This window comes from Geotrypetes seraphini, chromosome 9 (genome assembly GCF_902459505.1).
Source record: "Geotrypetes seraphini chromosome 9, aGeoSer1.1, whole genome shotgun sequence".
NCBI classification, from domain to species: Eukaryota; Metazoa; Chordata; class Amphibia; order Gymnophiona; family Dermophiidae; genus Geotrypetes; species Geotrypetes seraphini.
Window position 1 is genome coordinate 149,752,503 of NC_047092.1, and position 17,488 is coordinate 149,769,990.

The window sequence follows — 17,488 nt, forward strand, 5'->3', positions numbered from 1 at the left end:
CTTAAGGTGAAGGTATAGCTATCATTATTTTAAACTAATAGAAATACAAATAAATATACAAACACACACCAACAACATTGTGAACTGAAAATATACTAGGTAATAGCATGCCAATCTTTAAAAAATCAAAAAGACATTTTAGGCAAACGTGTAATTTGTAAACAGGAAAGCATGAAGTTTGGGAAAGAAAAAAAATATATATATTTTTTTAATTCTTTATTCATTTTAAATCATAAACAAGTGTGCAATAATATATCCATTAAATTTCAATGTAACACTTGAAAATCTTAATCATATCATCAAGAACAAAAGTATATATCCCCACCCCCCACCCTACTGAAATTAAAATTCATGAATCATTTTCAAACATACAATAAGTGTACAGAAATATAATCATTATAATTTCAATACAACACTTGAACATCTTTCCAAATCATCTAAAATAAAAATATTAATCCCCTCCCTCCCGCCCTACCTAAAGAAATAAAAACAAACTCTCAATGGAAAAAATACCACCCCCCACCCCCCAATACGTAAAATATAATCTCCCATAAAAGAAAAAATATAATGTGAAATAAAAATATTCAAATTACCTTTTGGATTGGAAAGCATAATTTCCTCTCCTCTCCAGAGACCCAAATCAGCTCTTTGTAGTTCCTGAGATACAAGTGCATAAAACTCCAGTGTGGGTCCCAGACCTGTTCCAACCTTCAGACAGAAATACAAATCATTATCATTCATCTTTTATTGGCACTCACTTTCACAGGACAAAACTCCCTGTATGTATACAATGCACACTAGAGCTGCCCGATTCAGGAAAAAATTTTAGATTCAAATCAATTTTTTTATTTGATTTTCCTGCCCAATTGGGTGTTTTTTTTCAAACATCCTGGTGGGTTTATTTTATAGCCTCTTCAACGCCTTTGCCCTCTCCTACCCACACTGGCGCTGTGGTGTAAACAAAATAAACAAACAAAAAAGACTTTTCCACTCTCTTAAATCCTAGCTCACATTCGCAGTCTAAAACAGCTCTGGCAGGATACACATTTCAAATCTGACATATTGTAATCACAAAACAGAAAATAAAATCATTTTTCCTACCTTTGTTGTCTGGTGATTTCATGAGTCCTTCTGACTGTGCATCCAATATTTTTTTCTTTCTTCACTCAGGCCCAACAATTGTCTCTTTCTAATCCCTCCCTCCTTCCTTTCTATGTCCCAAGTTAGTGCCCCCTTCCTCTCTCCCTCCCTCCTTCCTATGTAAGTTAGTGCCCCCTCCCTCCTTCCTTCCCTCCTTTGTAAGTTAAGTTAGTGCCCCCTCCCTCCCTCCTATGTAAGTTAGTGCTCGCTTCTTCCCTCCCTCCTGCCTTCCTATGCAAGTTAGTGCCCCCTTCCCTCCTTCCTATGCTAGTGCCCCTTCCTCCCTCTTTCCTATGTAAGTTAGTGTCCCCTTCCCTCCCTCCTTCCTATGTAAGTTAGTGCCCCTTCCTCCTTCCTATGTAAGTTAGTGCCCCTTTCCTTTCACCCTCCTTCCTTCCTATGTAAGTTAGTGCCCCCTTCCTTCCTCCCTCTCTCCTTCCTTCCTCCCTCTCTCCTTCCTTCCTCTGTAAGTTAGTGTCCCTTCCCTTCATGCCGCGCTGAAGCCTGCCTTCCTCACGTTGATTCCTCCTCCTCTCCCCCCCGGTCCACAGCTCGCCGCAACTCCAGGAAGGTAAGGGCCAGCGTGCAGTGATTGCACGCCGCCGGCCCACAAACCCCCATCAATTCTGACGTCGGAAAGAAAGTCTGGGTCAGCCATGCAGCGATTGGTGCCCGGACCTTCTCTCCGACATCAGAACTGACATCAGGGGAGAGCTTGTGGGCCAGTGGGGTACAATTGCTGCACGCTGGCCCTTCCTTTATCTTCCTGAACTTGTGGCGGCGAGCGGGTGGGGAGCAATGGTGCCGGGCGATGAGCAGCACCGGTGGGGGGTGATGAGAAGTGGCAGACAACTCACATACCCCCAACGAGCAGTGAGAAACCCTGGGTTAGCAGACGTAAACACTCAACAAACATTTTGTCCCGGGAGGAGGGTTGGTCACTGAATTGGCGAGGCCAATTTTTAAAAAACAAATCGATTCAAATCGATTCACCCGAAGTGAATCAATGAATTGGAAAATGGGCAAAACTAATGCACACTACTGCAAAGCTGCAGATTGCCAAATTTCCATACATCCAATTTTAACACTACTCTTGCACAAATATGAACATATTCACAAAATTTTGCACAAATTTTTGTCATATAGGGGGCATGTCTGCAGTAATCTGCACAGCTATATCGCCACACACTGATTAGCACATGTGGCAGAATGAGGACCCACGAGTTGGCTGAAAGCAGCCTGTCATGCTGCTGGTGTCTGACAAACCTTACAGAAACATGGGAGAATGAGAAAGGTAAAAGAGAACTTAAAGAGTCTTAACGAAAATTAGCTGTATGGAGCATTAAAACAATTTTTTAAATGCTTATAAACCTGCTAATTATACAGCTGAAAAACCTGAAAAAAACCACACAAACAAAAAAGACCGCATGCACCAAAGTTATAAATGCTTGATTAAACACTTCAGTCTAGATCTGACACAAATCTACAGGAATGCACACAAATCTATCTAAACCGTGCTTGCTCGCTCTCTTACATATAGCCATGTATATAACATACTTTCAGCAATCTTTTAGATGTCTAATTTTGCTGCACATAAACCAATAACTTACTTCATTTTCATACTGGATCTCTAACATGGCTCGTGAACTGCCAAGATCCTGCATCACAGATTCAGCCTGCTTCAGCAATTCATCTCTGTTCACAGTGCGCTAGATTAAAAAAAGATGTAAAGGATTAATTGCTGAAATACTGTACTGGACAAATCATTTTTTTACCGTTAAAATACTGGTTTTCAAAACGAATTCAGACATAGCAAATTGGGATTACCCAGATTTTCATCTGAAAATCCTGAAAACACAGCTACTAGTAGCACAGTGAGTTCTGGTCAAGGAGCCTCTAATGGGCACATAAGCTAGCCACAATAATAAAACCTGAAACACACAATCCCTAACTACTGGTAGGAGTACTCATCTGTAAAATACAATTATTAAAAAAATTACTGGAGATGCTAGTTTCATTAAATGCAGAACATAGAACATAGCTATCTGTATTTCACTTTAGTTGCTGAACGTAAGAGAAAGCATATTTAAGAATTAAAGTAAAGAGTGCTGCAAGACAATTTGACTATAGACAGAAGAATTGATATATATTTCACACATTGCTTATCACTTAAGCCAAAACCAAGTCTTACTTTTTTCCTATCCAACCGTGGTGCAACTCTGCTGTCCTGAGAGTCAGATTGATTGATTTCTGGGTTGGTGTCAAGTAATCTCTGCATGGCTCGATCTCGATCAAACGCAGTCACATAAAACAACATTTGCCGGGTATCAAATGGAAAGAAAAAGGGGCTGCAAAATAAATTTGCAATCAAAACATTTTAAATGATAATGTATGCTGAATTTTGAAACCATCTCAGTACACGCTCTCCAAAAATATAATTGCTGTAGATACTTCAAAAGACACAACCAAAAAAAGCAGTAGAAGTCAATAGGTTCTTAAAGGGGGCTAGTCTGCATAAGTAAGCACTTGTGAGAAGACATTAGGTAATTAATAAACTAATATGTAAAATGGGGTGTCCTCATTTTGAGATGTCAGCGAAGGAAGAAGATTCTCCAGCGCTTTACACAGCAAGGCAAAGATTAAAAAACCTCTGCCCGCACACCATTACTGGACACCTCAAAGTAATCGTATTGAAACTTAAACAGTGAAATAAACAAATTCATCAATCACACAAGTGCATAAGTAAAGCAGGGTGTCCTACTAAAAGAGCCCCCCAGCCAACTCCTAAAAGTAAACTCAGACTTAGCTTGAAAGTTCATCCGCTGGTCTGTAATCAAAAGAGGAGTGCAGCATTCCTGCACAACCGCATAACCAGATTCAACCAAGCCCGGTTTCAGAGACACAAAGTCCCTTCATTAGGAACCCGTTGCCAGTCAGGGAGGAGAAGAATCAAAAACGTTGCTACATCAGGCAAACAGTTGAAAGGAAGAGATAGCTAAGAGGAGGGCGGAGCTAACAGAGAAGAGCCCCAAAAGCGCTTTAAAACTAAAAAGGAATGATGTCAGTAGAGCAAAAACAGCCAACCAGGATCAAAAGCAGATTAGGCCAATCAGAAGAGAGCCTATACTATAGTATTCCACTCAATGCTCTCATTAAGGCCAAATGGTTGGATAGTATTAAGCTGAAAGATCCAGAAATGTTCCCATAACTGAATACAGGCGGTCTTATCTCCTTTAAAATCCCACGGTATCTGTTCCAAGATGAACCACGAGAGATCATAAAAATCATGGCCCCTCTCCAAGCAATGGGGAACCATGAGAGCAGATAAGGTAGCGGTATGAAATCTACTTTTATGTTCCGACAGTCTTATCTTGATCTTTCTGCTGGTGCGTCCCACATATAACAATTTGCAAGGGCACATAATTATGTAAATTACCCACTGTGAGAGGCAAGTAGTTTGATGTCTTAGTTTATATTCACAATGGGTTTGAGGATGATGCTCAAGAGGTAGCTAAGATTGTTAATAAGCATTGGCACATCCTGGACTTTCATCCTATTTTTAAGGACCCCCATGCATAGCCTTCTCCCATCCTAAGAATCTAGGCAATCTCCTTAATCAGACTTCTAATAACAGTTGCACACAAAGGCGACACAGTGCATGTGGTCACTGTAACATGTGCCGTAACTCTCTTTCTATTTCTAGCTGGTACCATCCTCAAACCCATCGTGAATATAAACTAAGACATCAACTACTTGCCTCTCACAGTGGGTAATTTACATAATTATGTGCCCTTGCAAACTGTTATATGTAGGACGCACCAGCAGAAAGATCAAGATAAGACTGTTGGAACATAAAAGTAGACTTCAAACCGCTACCTTATCTGCTCCCATGGTTCCCCATTGCTTGGAGAAGGGCCATGATTTTTATGATCTCTAGTGGTTCATCTTGGAACAGATACCGTGGGATTTTAAAGGAGATAAGACCGCCTGTATTCAGTTACGGGAACAATTCTGGATCTTTCAACTTAATACTGTCCAACCATTTGGCCTTAATGAGAGCATTGAGTGGCATACTATTGTCTAGGCCAGGGGTGCCCAAAAGGTCGATCGTGATCGACCGGTAGATCACCAAGGCAAAGTGAGTTGATCGCGGAGCCCATCCCGGGCTCCGTGATAGACTCACTTTGCCTTGGCGATCTACCGGCCGATCAGCCTTCCTCTCCCTGACGTCAATTCTGCCATCAGAGAGGAAGTTTGGGCCAGCCAATCGCTGCCTGGCTGGGCCGGAACTTCCTCTCCAACGGCAGAATTGATGTCAGGGAGAGGAAGGCTGGTCGGCCCGACGCAGGGAAGCAGGGAGAGCTTGGGGGGGGGGGGGGGGGCGGCGGCGGCTTTGGAGCCTGTAATCCGATGGTGGCGGCAGATTGGGGGCCTGTTCCCTGATGGTGGTAGCAGTGGCTTAGTAGAGGGAAGGGCGAAAGAAGGGAAACAGAAAAAAAGAAAGGGAGGCAGGGAGAAAGAAAGGGCAGGGAGAGAGGAAGAAAAAGTTGGGGGAGGGAATGAGGTCTGGAGTAGAGGAAGCATACAGGCTGAAAGAAGGGAAGAAAGATTGGATGCACAGTTAGAAGAAGAAAGTGCAATCAGAGACTCATGAAATCACCAGACAACAAAAGTAGGAAAAATAATTTTATTTTCAATTTAGTGATCAAAATGTGTCTGAATTTATATCTGTCTACATTTTGCACTATGGCCCCCCTTTTACTAAACCACAATAGCGGTTTTAGTGCAGGGAGCCTATGAGCGTTGAGAGCAGCGCTGGGCATTCAGCGCAGCTCCCTGCACTAAAAACTGCTATTGTGGTTTAGTAAAAAGGGAGGGGGGTATATTTGTCTATTTTTGTATGGTTGTTACTGAGATGACAGTGCATAGAGTCATCTGCCTTGACCTCTTTTTTTTTTTTTATAATTCTTTATTCATTTTAAAACTTTCATCAAGTGTACAAAAATTGCAACACAATAACATAGATTTAACCACTTGTACATCTTATCATTATAACTTATAGTTGTAAATATAACCCTCCCTCTCCCATCCTGAAATCCTTTTAGTAATTTTTATTTTACATGTAATAGAAACCCTCCCCCCACCCCACCCTTATCTTACATATTAAATATAGAAATATTAGGAAAATGGCATCAATCATGACAAAAGGACGTTAATGGTTCCCAAATTTTAATGAAGTTTTTATAATTTCCATTTTGCACCGCTATTGATCTTTCCATTCTGTATATGTGGCAAACTGAATTCCACCAAAATTTAAAATTGATCCTACTATGGTCTTTCCAGTTATTAGTAATATGTTGAATGGCTACTCCGGTCAAAATCAATAAAAGTTTGTTATTACACATTGATATCTGACTCTTTTTTCTCATAGACATACCAAAAAGTACAGTATCATAAGTTAATGCTACGTGATTTTCCAATAAACAATTTACTTGATCCCAGATTGAGTTCCAAAAGGCCAAGATATGGGGACAATAAAACAAAAGATGATCTAAAGTCCCTATATCCAGATTACAATGCCAGCATCTATTAGACAAAGAACTATTTAACTTTTGCAATCTAACTGGGGTCCAAAAAGCTCTATGTAACAAAAAAAACCAAGTTTGTTTCATAGACGCTGACATTGTACATCTCATTCTCCAAGACCAAATTTGCCTTGACTTCTTTGAAAAAACCCCGGAATAGGAATGATAATTAACATTTTCTCAGCATACAGTGTGCTTTGTGTTTTTTTTTTAATTTTATTGTTGGTAGATCATTCTGACTTGGTCATTTTAAAAGTAGCTCGCAAGCCCAAAAAGTGTGGGCACCCCTGGTGTAGGCTCTCTTCTAATTGGCCTAATCTGCTTTTGATCCTGGTTGGCTGTTTTGCTCTACTGATGTCATTCCTTTTTGGTTTTAAAGTGCTTTTTGCGCTCTTCTCTGTTAGTTCCGCCTTCCTCTCAACTAGCTCTGCCTTTCAACTATTTGCCTGATGTGGCAACGTTTTTGATTCTTCTCCTCCCTGATTGGCAACGGGTTCCTGATGAAGGGACATTGTGTCTCCGAAACCGGGCTTGGTTGAACCTGGTTATGCGGTTGTATAGGAATGCTGCCCTCCTCTTTTGATTACAGACTAACAGACAAACTTTCAAGCTAAATCTGAGTTTACTTTTAGGAGTTGGCTGGGGGGCTCTTTTAGTAGGACACCCTGTTTTACTTATGCATTTGTGTGATTGATGAATTTGTTTATTTCACTGCTTAAGTTTCAACACGATTAATTACTTTGAGCACATGTGAGGTGTCCAGTGATGGTGTGTGGGCAAATGTTGTTTAATCTTTGCCTTGCTGTGTAAAGCGCTAGAGAATCTTCTCCCTTCGCTGACCTCTCAAAATGAGGACACTCCGATTTACATATTCATTTATTTATTAATTACCTATTCTCGTCTCACAAGTGCTTACGTAAGCAGACTAGACTCCTTTAAGAACCTATTGACTTTCTACTGCTTTTTTTGGTTGTGAATTTTGAAACCATGACATCAAGTATAGTTGAGTACAAACATTATGATGATGTTAGTATGGCATTTCTCACCAAGTTTTTCCAAGCTCTGTCAGCCATGTTGGTATGTTGCCAGTCATAATGACCAATGGATCCTGAAGCTGCCTGTTGGCTTTTGCTGTTAGTTTACTGTTAATAAATTCACTGGTTGGAATAATCTTCTGGCAGACTGCATTCTAGAAGATTGAATAATAGTTTAATTTTACACAGAGCTCAAACTTGTCTTCTTTGAAACTGTTAATAAAAATTATGAAAAAAAAATCTCTTCACTAATAAGAAATATTAACTGAACATTTCTAACTAAGAATTACAATTGTTTCATTACTAAGCATACAGTTTTTACCACTGGTTACAGTACTACATGAATAAAGCAAAAACTGGACAAACTACCACTGGCATTCTTTGATTGTGATATGCTTAAGAGCACTGTAGAATGATATGGATTAGGAGGCACCCTCTATTCAGTTAAAATGTTAACAGTTGGTTCAAAAGCATTCCAAGCAAAAAACAAAGGGGTGACGAACCACAAAAAAATCAAACCAAAACTGCAGAATAGAAAAGCCACAAATTACCAAAAGCATTTCACTAGAATTTTAGTGAAATATATCAAGGCATTAAGTAAAGTAGTGAATAGCTAACCCTAAAGAAAAACAAAACTCTTGATACTTATTCACTGCATTTCATTTCTAAAGGGGAGACCTTATTTAGCAATTTACACAGACGAAAAAACATGCTAATGTAACACAGGTTACTCACATCATACAGATAATACCAATATCGGCTTATAGCATGTAAAACTCTCAAAAGGAGGACCACATCTAGCGAAGGATCTTCAAATGTTATATTTTCCGGTGGGATGGATATGAGGTAAACATCTAGAGGATTTGTTACTGAAGGGCATATACCATCTGAGAAGAGAAAAAAAAAAGGGAAGATTAGGTACTTACCTTGAAAATCTTCTTTCTAGTAGACAGGCATATCATTCCTGAACCTTCGATTAGCCAATCTATTATCACGAGAATCTGTTTAGAGAGCCTCATTATAAATTTTTGCTCTGCCTCCCATCTCTCTGGGTTGTCCTCCAACTCCCCAGTTCGTAACAAAGCAAATGGTTAGCCCTAGAGAGGAAACATAAGAGGGAGGGGTTCAGGGATACTCCTTGCGAGACATGTCTGTTTTGCTCGTATCACAAAAATATATAATTGAAACTGGAAAAGAAAATGAACCCATTATAACACATAACCAGGTGAAAACAAACAAGTCATCTACCAAAATGCAACCTGTCCTAACCATTTTGGAGGAGTGCTCCCTGGATTCATTGAAGCAGCAGTGACATTCCCTATCCATGTCCTTACTGGTAAAGCGAAGACACAAGATATCTGGTCGTCCCAGCATGTCTGAGGCAGAAAGCAGGCTAAAGAAAATCTGACAGGGCAGGCTTCACGAATAATGTGCCTGTCTACTAGAAAGATTATCAAGGTAAGAACCTAATCTTTCCTTCTAATGCAACAGGCAAATCATTCATGAACCTTTGGGACATAGCAAAGCAGTCCTGGAATCTAGGGTGGGTCAGATAAGCCTCCTGAAATTATGGATGATCCTAATGTGGAATCCAATTATGTTGCTACATCCACCCTGTAAAACTTTGTGAATCTGCAAATCTGTTCAGGTGACACCACTTTAGATTCTGCCCACAAAAAGCCACACTTCTAGTCGAATGCAGCTTCAAGGAGATGGACGGACACTTCCCTCTTCTGATATAGATGTAAGAAATGACCATATGAATCCATCTGGTCCCCCTTCCAGAGAAAGTGATCAATTAAATGGTTGGAGCTAATAGCTATCTGTCTGGTACTGCAGATGTTCAGAAGTGCGCTACAGGGTAAAGCAGTGTGAGTTTTCTTAGACAATGCAATGGCGATGGCCTATGTCAATCAGCAAGAGTGCCTCTTTTTACCTGAAAGCTCAAATGTTTTGGTGGGCAAAGGCCTGCCTCAAGGTGCTCTCAGCAGCATGTGTAGCAAGAGGGGACAATATGAAAGCAGATTTTCTCATTTGGAAGATTCTGGACCCCAGACAATGGGAATTGTCCTACGAGGCAGTCAACTGCATTATGAGCCAGTGGAGTCACCAGACATTCGATTTGATGGCGTCAGCAACCAACAGGAAGGTGGCTTGATTCTTCAGTTGAAGATACAAGCCAGGAAGCAAAGGCTTGGATGCCCTGGTTCAGCCGTAGCCAACGGCAGAACACCTATATGTGTTCCCTCCATGGCCCATGATAGGTAGGGTCCTAAGAAGAATAATGTCACATCCAGGGCTGGTAGTTCTTGTCGCACTAGACTGGCCAAAATGGCCATGGTATGCAGATCTTATCCATCAAAAGAAGGACAGAGACATCAGACTTCCGAATCTTCAGAGATTGCTCACCCTGGGACCGACTGCCCTAGAGGATCCAGAACGCTTTGGTTTTACAGCATGAAACTTGAGTGTGCAGCCTTCAAGCGCAAAGCCTACTCAGACATGGTGATTGTCATCCTCTTAAGATCCAAGAAACAGTCAACCTTAGCAGTCTATGTGAAGGCCTGGAAGTGCTTCCAGATCTGGTACGCACTAGTGCTGCCTGTTCACGATTCGAATCGGTTCACCGATTCACTTCGGGTGAATCGATTTAAAAAAAAAAAAATCGGCTTCCTGATTTGGACCCTCCCCCCTTGCCCCCTAAAGCAGGAGTGGCAGCACTGCCCTGCTGGCCAGCTGCAGCCGCACCTGCTTTAGAGAGCGAGGGAGGGTCAGTCAGGAAGTGCTGCTGTGCTGCTGTCCGGCTTCCCCCCCCCCCCCGGCGTCCGGTTTCCCACCCTGGCGTCCCGCTTCCCCCCTGGCCTCCCCGCACCGTTTACCTTCTAGTTGCAGCCTGCACAGAAGATCGCGGTTATAGCGTCTTTGCAAACTGCGTTTAGCTGTTTCCTCCACCGCAATCCTGTCTCTGAATTCAGAGGAGGGGCGGGACCGCAGCAGAGGAAACAGCTAAAAGCAGTTTGCAAAGACGCTATAACCGCGATCTTCTGTGCAGGCTGCAACTAGAAGGTAAACGGTGCGAGGAGGCCAGGGGGAACACGGAGGCCTTCTCGGGGGGAGGGTGTGCAGTCCTTCAGAGTGGAGGTTGGGACAGGCCTTGGGGGGGTTCAGGCCTTCAAGGGGGGGGGGAACAGGTCTTCAAGGTGGGGGACAGGCCTTTAAGGGGGGACAAGCCTTCAAGGGGGAGACAGACCTTTAAAGGAGGGACAGGGCCAGGGATGGTGGCATAGGCCTTCAGGGGGACAGGCCTTTAAGGGGGAGTACAAGCCTTCAAAGGGGGACAAGCCTTCAAGGGGGACAGACAGGCCAGGGATGGTGGCATAGGCCTTCAAGTTAGGGACAGGCCTTCAAGGGGGGGGGGACAGGCCTTCAGGGATGGGGGACAGACCTTCAGGGGAGGGGGGCCCTGGTGTAGAAGTACATGGAAGGAGGAAGGGAAGGGGGATTCAAAGAGATGTGCATATGCCAGACTTTGGGGGGGAAGAAATAATGGGTCTAAAAATAGAGGAGAGGGAAAGAGATAATGGACAATGGGATTTAGGGAAGGAAAGAACAGAAAGGGAGAGAAGTTGGACACAAGGGATGGTGTGGAGGGGGATAGAGATACTGGATAAAAGGGTAGTTGGGAAAAGAAAGGGAAAGATGGTGGAACCTGGGGTGGTGGGGAAGGAGGGAGATATGCTGGATGAAAGGGTAGTTAAGAAAAGGTGGATCTGTGGATGGAGCCGAAAAAAAAAGAAAGATGCCAGACCTCCGGGGGAGGGAAGGGAAACGGAAGGGGAGTTCAGAGATGGCAGATGGATGGTTAGCACGGAGAAAGAGGAAAGAAGGAGACCCTGGCAAGCAAGTTATCAGAAGACAACCAGAGCCTGGGACCAACAAGATTTAAATAATGACCAGACAACAAAAGGTAGAAAAACTAATTTTATTTTCCATTTTGTGATTACAATATGTCAGATTTGAAATGTGTATTGCCAGAGCTGGTGTTAGACCGCAAACGTGAGCTAGGATTTAACAGAGAGAGGAAGTCTTTTTTGTTTATTTTGTGCCAGTGTGGTTGGGAGAAGGCAAAGGGGGTGAAGAGGCTATAAAATAAACCTCACACTATATAAACTAATTCCCACTTTTATGAAAGAGTGCAGTACCTCTCTAGATCTATATCTATTTGCATACAGGACAAGGGCTCAGTAATGGAGCCTATGCACAGTCGTATACACTGACTGGATTTATCGGCGTAGTTACTATGCTCCTTGCTCCAATCATCGGCCACACGCCTGTATATCCTTATTCTAACAAATTGTTTATATCCATTTTATTTAGTTATAAATATTCTAAAAAAGTTCTTTAATTAGTTAAATTTACTATATATTTTCTTTAGTCTGTAAAGCTTTACAGACAGAAGAAAAAGCTTTACAGACTAAAGAAAATATATAGTAAATTTAACTAATTAAAGAACTTTTTTAGAATATTTATAACTAAATAAAATGGGTATAAACAATTTCTCTCTGCAGGTTTCCAGCACAAAGACCATGTTCTCCAATGTGTTGAACAGGATGCTAACTAGTGCTGCCCGATTCACATTGATTTGTTTTCTAAACAAATCGGACTCACCAATTCAGTGAGTCCTGACATGCCTCCAGACTCCTAAAGCAGTAGCAATGGCTGGGGCCAGCCAGTAGAAGCAGCGCTCTGAACAGGCTGCTCATGGCCTGCCCCACCAGGGCCTTCCCTCTGTCGCATCACTGATGACACAGCAGAGGGAAGCTCTGGTGGGGCAGGCCGCAAGCATCTTGCTCAAAGTGCTGCCTCTGCCAACACTGCTTTAGGATTCCTGTCAGTATGTCAGGGGGATAGGAGGGATGAAACAGGGGGATAGGAGGGATGAAAGGCTACTGCACATGGGGATGGAAGCTGCTGCACAGGGGGATTGGGAGAGAAGAGAAATAATTGTTGGACATGGGATGGAGAAGAGGAAGGAAGAGATGCAACAGAGGTAGAAAGGGGAAGAGGTAGAAATCCTGCATATGGTAGAAGGGAGGGAGACAATCATGGAGAAGAAAGGGAGAAATGTTGGACATAGGGTGGAGAGCAGGGAGAGATGGTGTATGGGGAGAGAGAAAGAAGTGTTGCACAGGAAGAAAGAGATGCTGTATGGAGTGGAATAGAGAAGTTTGACCCAGGGCACAAGGCAGAGAGAGAGAAAGATGGTAGACAGTGGAATAGAAACAGAAATGTTGGGTATGGCAATGGAAGGTACATAGATGGAAGATGGATGGCAAGTACAGAGAAAGAAGAAAACGTCATATGGGCAGGAGAGTCTGGTGAGCAAGTTAACAAATGGCATGCAGAAACCAGAGCCTGGGACCAACATGATTTGAATAATAAAATGACCAGACCACAAAATTTTATTTCCTATTTTGTGATTACAATGTGTCAGATTTGAAATGTGTATCCTGCCAGAGATGATGTTAGACAGCGAGTGTGAGCTAGGACCTAACAGAGAGAGGAAAAGTCTTTTTTATTCTGTTTACACTACAGTACCGGTGTGGTGTTGGAGAGGGAAGAGGTGTGTGAAGAGATTACAACATAAACCAAATGGGTGGGAAAAGTGTATCGAATTGAAACATTTTTCACTGAATCATGCAGCACTAGTGGGGACATATTCTAAACACCTAGTTGGCTCTAGGTAGCTTTTCCAAAAGTTGACCACCCAGCCCAGGATCTACATGAGCAGAATCACCCTCTGCACCTGAATCCCCTCCTTGCAAAAGTGCGCTGCTACTACCACCATCACCTTGATGAAGATGTGAGGAGCTATGGTCAGGCCAAATGGCAAGGCTGCAAACTGAAGTATTACTCCAGAACATGGAAGTACAAGAATTTCCAGTGCAGACACCTCGAAAGAATATGGAAAAAACAGAAACAAGACCAAACAAAAGTAGCATGGAGAATCCAAATCAAACAATATAACATCAAACTAAAGGAAAAAAGGAAAGCATACTACTCCAAACTAATAGGCACTGAAAACCCAGACTCAAAAATACTCTTCAATATTGTAAGAAAACTCACGGACACCAAACCTTTCCTAGCTACTCAAGGAAACCAATCTCCTTCAGCCCACCAATTAGCAGACTACTTCAAGCACAAAATCACCAATATCAGATCCACATTCAACAATTCATCAACCCTCCTCGATGAGATTACAACAACACCAACAATAGATGAAGCCATAGTAGCTGACAGAACCTGGACTAACTTCCCCAAAGTACAATGGAACGACATGACTCGACTATACAACAAATATAGTAAAACTTCTTGTGACCTAAACAGCTGCCCATCGTACCTGCTAACAACCGCATCCATCAAGTTCAAAGCTAACCTCATGAACTGGCTACAATCCACGTTCACAGATGGTCACTTCCCACCAGAACTAGGCGAGATTATTATCACCCCATACCGAAAGATCCCAAAGCTCCAAACAATAATCCAGCCAACCACAGACCCATCGCTTCAATCCCATTATATATCAAACTACAAGAAGGTCTTGTAGCACAATACCTCACCAACTACTTAGAAGACCACAACATACTACACCCATCACAATCAGGATTCAGAAAAAACCACAGCACAGAGACACTACTTGTATCTCTAATGGATATAGCCCACCAACACCTCAGCAAAGGGAACAGGATACTACTTATCCAACTAGATCTTTCAGCAGCTTTCGACCTAGTGGATCACAACATACTACTCCAGATACTAGACGCCATAGGGATCACAGGTTTGGTACTCAACTGGTTCCAAGGCTTCCTTAAAACTAGAACTTATAAAGTAAAGACAAAAGACCACATATCTGACCCTTGGTCAAACCCCTGTGGAGTACCACAAGGATCTCCATTATCACCCATACTTTTCAACCTCTACGTATCCTCACTGGGCACCACTCTAGACTCCCTAAATATAGTCTCATTCAGCTACGCAGACGACATAACTATCCTTCTCCCCTTCAATACCCAAGACCCCAACTCATCAGGACGACTGAAAAAAACTCTGGAAACGGTAGAAACATGGATGACCAACCACAAACTGAAACTGAACACGGATAAAACCAAATTCCTGCTGCTAGAAAAAGACAAAGAACCTACATTAACTGATCTGATGACAAATGCAATCACATATCCAATACAGCCAGCACTCAAAATCCTGGGAGTAACGATAGACAGGAGATGCACAATGCAGACTCATACTAACAAAACCATCCAAAAAGCCTTCTACACCATGCGCAACCTGCGAAAAATAAGAAAATTCTTTGACAAAATACAATACAGGATCTTAGTCCAATCACTTGTACTAGGACTTGTAGACTACTGCAACAGCCTTTACCTACCCTGCCCCGCTTACATGACCAAACAATTACAGACAGTACAGAACACAGCACTCAGACTTATCTACTCGCTAGGAAAATACGATCACATCACTAATGCCTATCTCGACTCACACTGGCTACCGATACAAGCAAGAACTCAATTCAAACTATACTGTCTATTATTCAAAGCACTAAACGGATCAGCACCTCTCTACCTAAACAGCCGCCTAACCCGAAACTTCTCAACTAGAGTAAGGAGAACCCAGACCCCATTCACCTACCCCTCACTCAAAGGCACAAAACGCAAAAAGCTATATGACAACCTACTTGCTACACAAGCCGCGAAAATTGACCCCATCATATCCAAGCTGCTGACCACAACTACGGACTACAAAGCGTTTCGAAAAGATATAAAAACCATACTATTCAAAAAACATATTCCAATACTATAATCTACCATCATCTTCTCTCCCTTCATAACCTCCTGCAACTCACAACCAACTGCAATCTCGTCCCCATAGGCAACATCTAATCTAGTAGCAACGGGCGAAAAGCCAAATCATATCTAGAAACTCAGTTTCCCCAAATACCGAAAAATCAGATATAAAAACCTAGGAACAGACGATCTTTTGGTAACATAAGATTATGAGTTGTAATGTTATGTAATGTAACATAAGGTTATGCGTTGTAATATAACATAAGGTTATGCCTTGTAATATCATGTAATGTAAGTTATGCAATGTACTGGAATAATAAGGTAAAATAACATAAAACAACTCTACGTAAAGTCTTGTAAAGTTATGTAAGATAAATTATGTAAGATAAATTATGTAAACTTAATGCAAGTTATGCAAGCACGGTAAGGATAATGTAAAGTAACACAAAGTAACACCACGTAAAGTTATGTAAAGTTATGTACGAAAAGTTATGTAAAGTTAGGTATGCAAAGTTTGTAAAGTTATACAAATAATTGTATTGTCATCGCCTGGAAATGACCAGCCATCTTCTAATGTAATCCGCTTAGAACCGCAAGGCACAAGCGGAATAGAAATCACTAATGTAATGCTCTGGAAATATGGGGATGTGCAAACAGGCCTGTCAAGTCTAATAAGGCAAGAAATTCCCCCGGTGCTACTAACACAATTACTGACCACACTGTCTCCAAGTGGAAACGGGGTATATAGAGTGTTGCGTAGACCGCTTTGAGGTCCAGAATCAACTACCAGTCTTCTGAACCTCTTTTGGCCACTATGAAGTATATGGCATATCTGCCTGAGCCTGATTCTTCGTCTGGTATGGTTTCTATGGCTGCCAAATCTAGTAATCTCTTTTACAGTTGCTCTGACTCTGATCACTTTCTCTGGCCTTCCCTACTGGAGAATCCACAAAGAGGTCCAGAAGGGGACATATGGTCAATAGAATTGCCATACTGGGACAGACTGAAGGTCCATCAAGCCCTGTATCCTGTTTCCAACAGTGGCCAACCTAGGTTCCAAGTACCTAGCTAGATCCAAAGTAATAATTCTTTCCTAACAGCAGGCCAAGAACCCCCCGGGGGGTGGGGGGGAGATGGTAATTTTCATAGCTCCGGGCGATTTGTCAATAAAGGGGGGGAGGGGCATTGGTCCAGAGATCATTTCAAGGCTCTAGACAGAGATTTGGGGTGACCAGGCAACCCCAGTCTTTCAGCCCCGCAACTGCCCCCAAGAAACAGTTATGATGCCATGATAGAAGCTGGACCTCCAAGAATTGGAGGGTTATTAACAGCTTATTGGGAGGCATGGGTAGAGATTACTTCCAATTGCTGGGTACTAGAGATTATTCAGAAGGGATACAACCTTGAGAAACTGGGGGAAGGGTGACAGTCGCTCAAAAGAGCATGGTTCAGAACAAAGTATCTTCAAAAGATATAATAAAAGAGAAGACAGAGTATCCTTATAGTGAGATTGCAATACAGGCCATGAGATTGTCCAGACCCTTCCCAAAAAGCAACTGCCCTTTAAATGGTAGCTTGCTCAGCTTCTCCTTAGAGGTTAAGCCTCCTGCCCATTGTCTGATCCACAGCATCCTGCGGGCGGAAACAGAGTATGCGGAAACCTTGCTCAATACCCTGAACAGATCATAAAAAGCATTTGTTATATAGTCCACACCAGACAACAGAAATTGGTGATTCCATCCAGCAGCTTGCCTATGGATCGTGTAAATTGGAGTAGAAAGCATATGTGACATAAGTGACATAAGATGTCACTGCCTTTAACCCCAAGGCTGTGGCTTCAAATTGTCTTTTGAGAATAAAACCCAGCCTG

The 17,488-nt window shown here is 42.3% G+C and overlaps 1 protein-coding gene across 10 annotated transcripts in view; it reads right to left on the minus strand.

The window, feature by feature from the left end:
* TRIP12 (thyroid hormone receptor interactor 12) overlaps nt 1-17,488 on the minus strand; it is a 448,602-nt gene that overhangs the window by 45,644 nt on the left and 385,470 nt on the right. For all 10 annotated transcript variants that reach the window (XM_033958326.1, XM_033958328.1, XM_033958334.1 and 7 more), the window contains exons 33-37: nt 8,495-8,646; nt 7,772-7,914; nt 3,332-3,488; nt 2,751-2,849; nt 594-708 (exon numbers count right to left, since the gene is read on the minus strand). In XM_033958326.1, the coding sequence (XP_033814217.1) occupies nt 594-708; nt 2,751-2,849; nt 3,332-3,488; nt 7,772-7,914; nt 8,495-8,646 (666 nt within the window). The remainder of the gene's footprint in view (nt 1-593; nt 709-2,750; nt 2,850-3,331; nt 3,489-7,771; nt 7,915-8,494; nt 8,647-17,488) is intronic.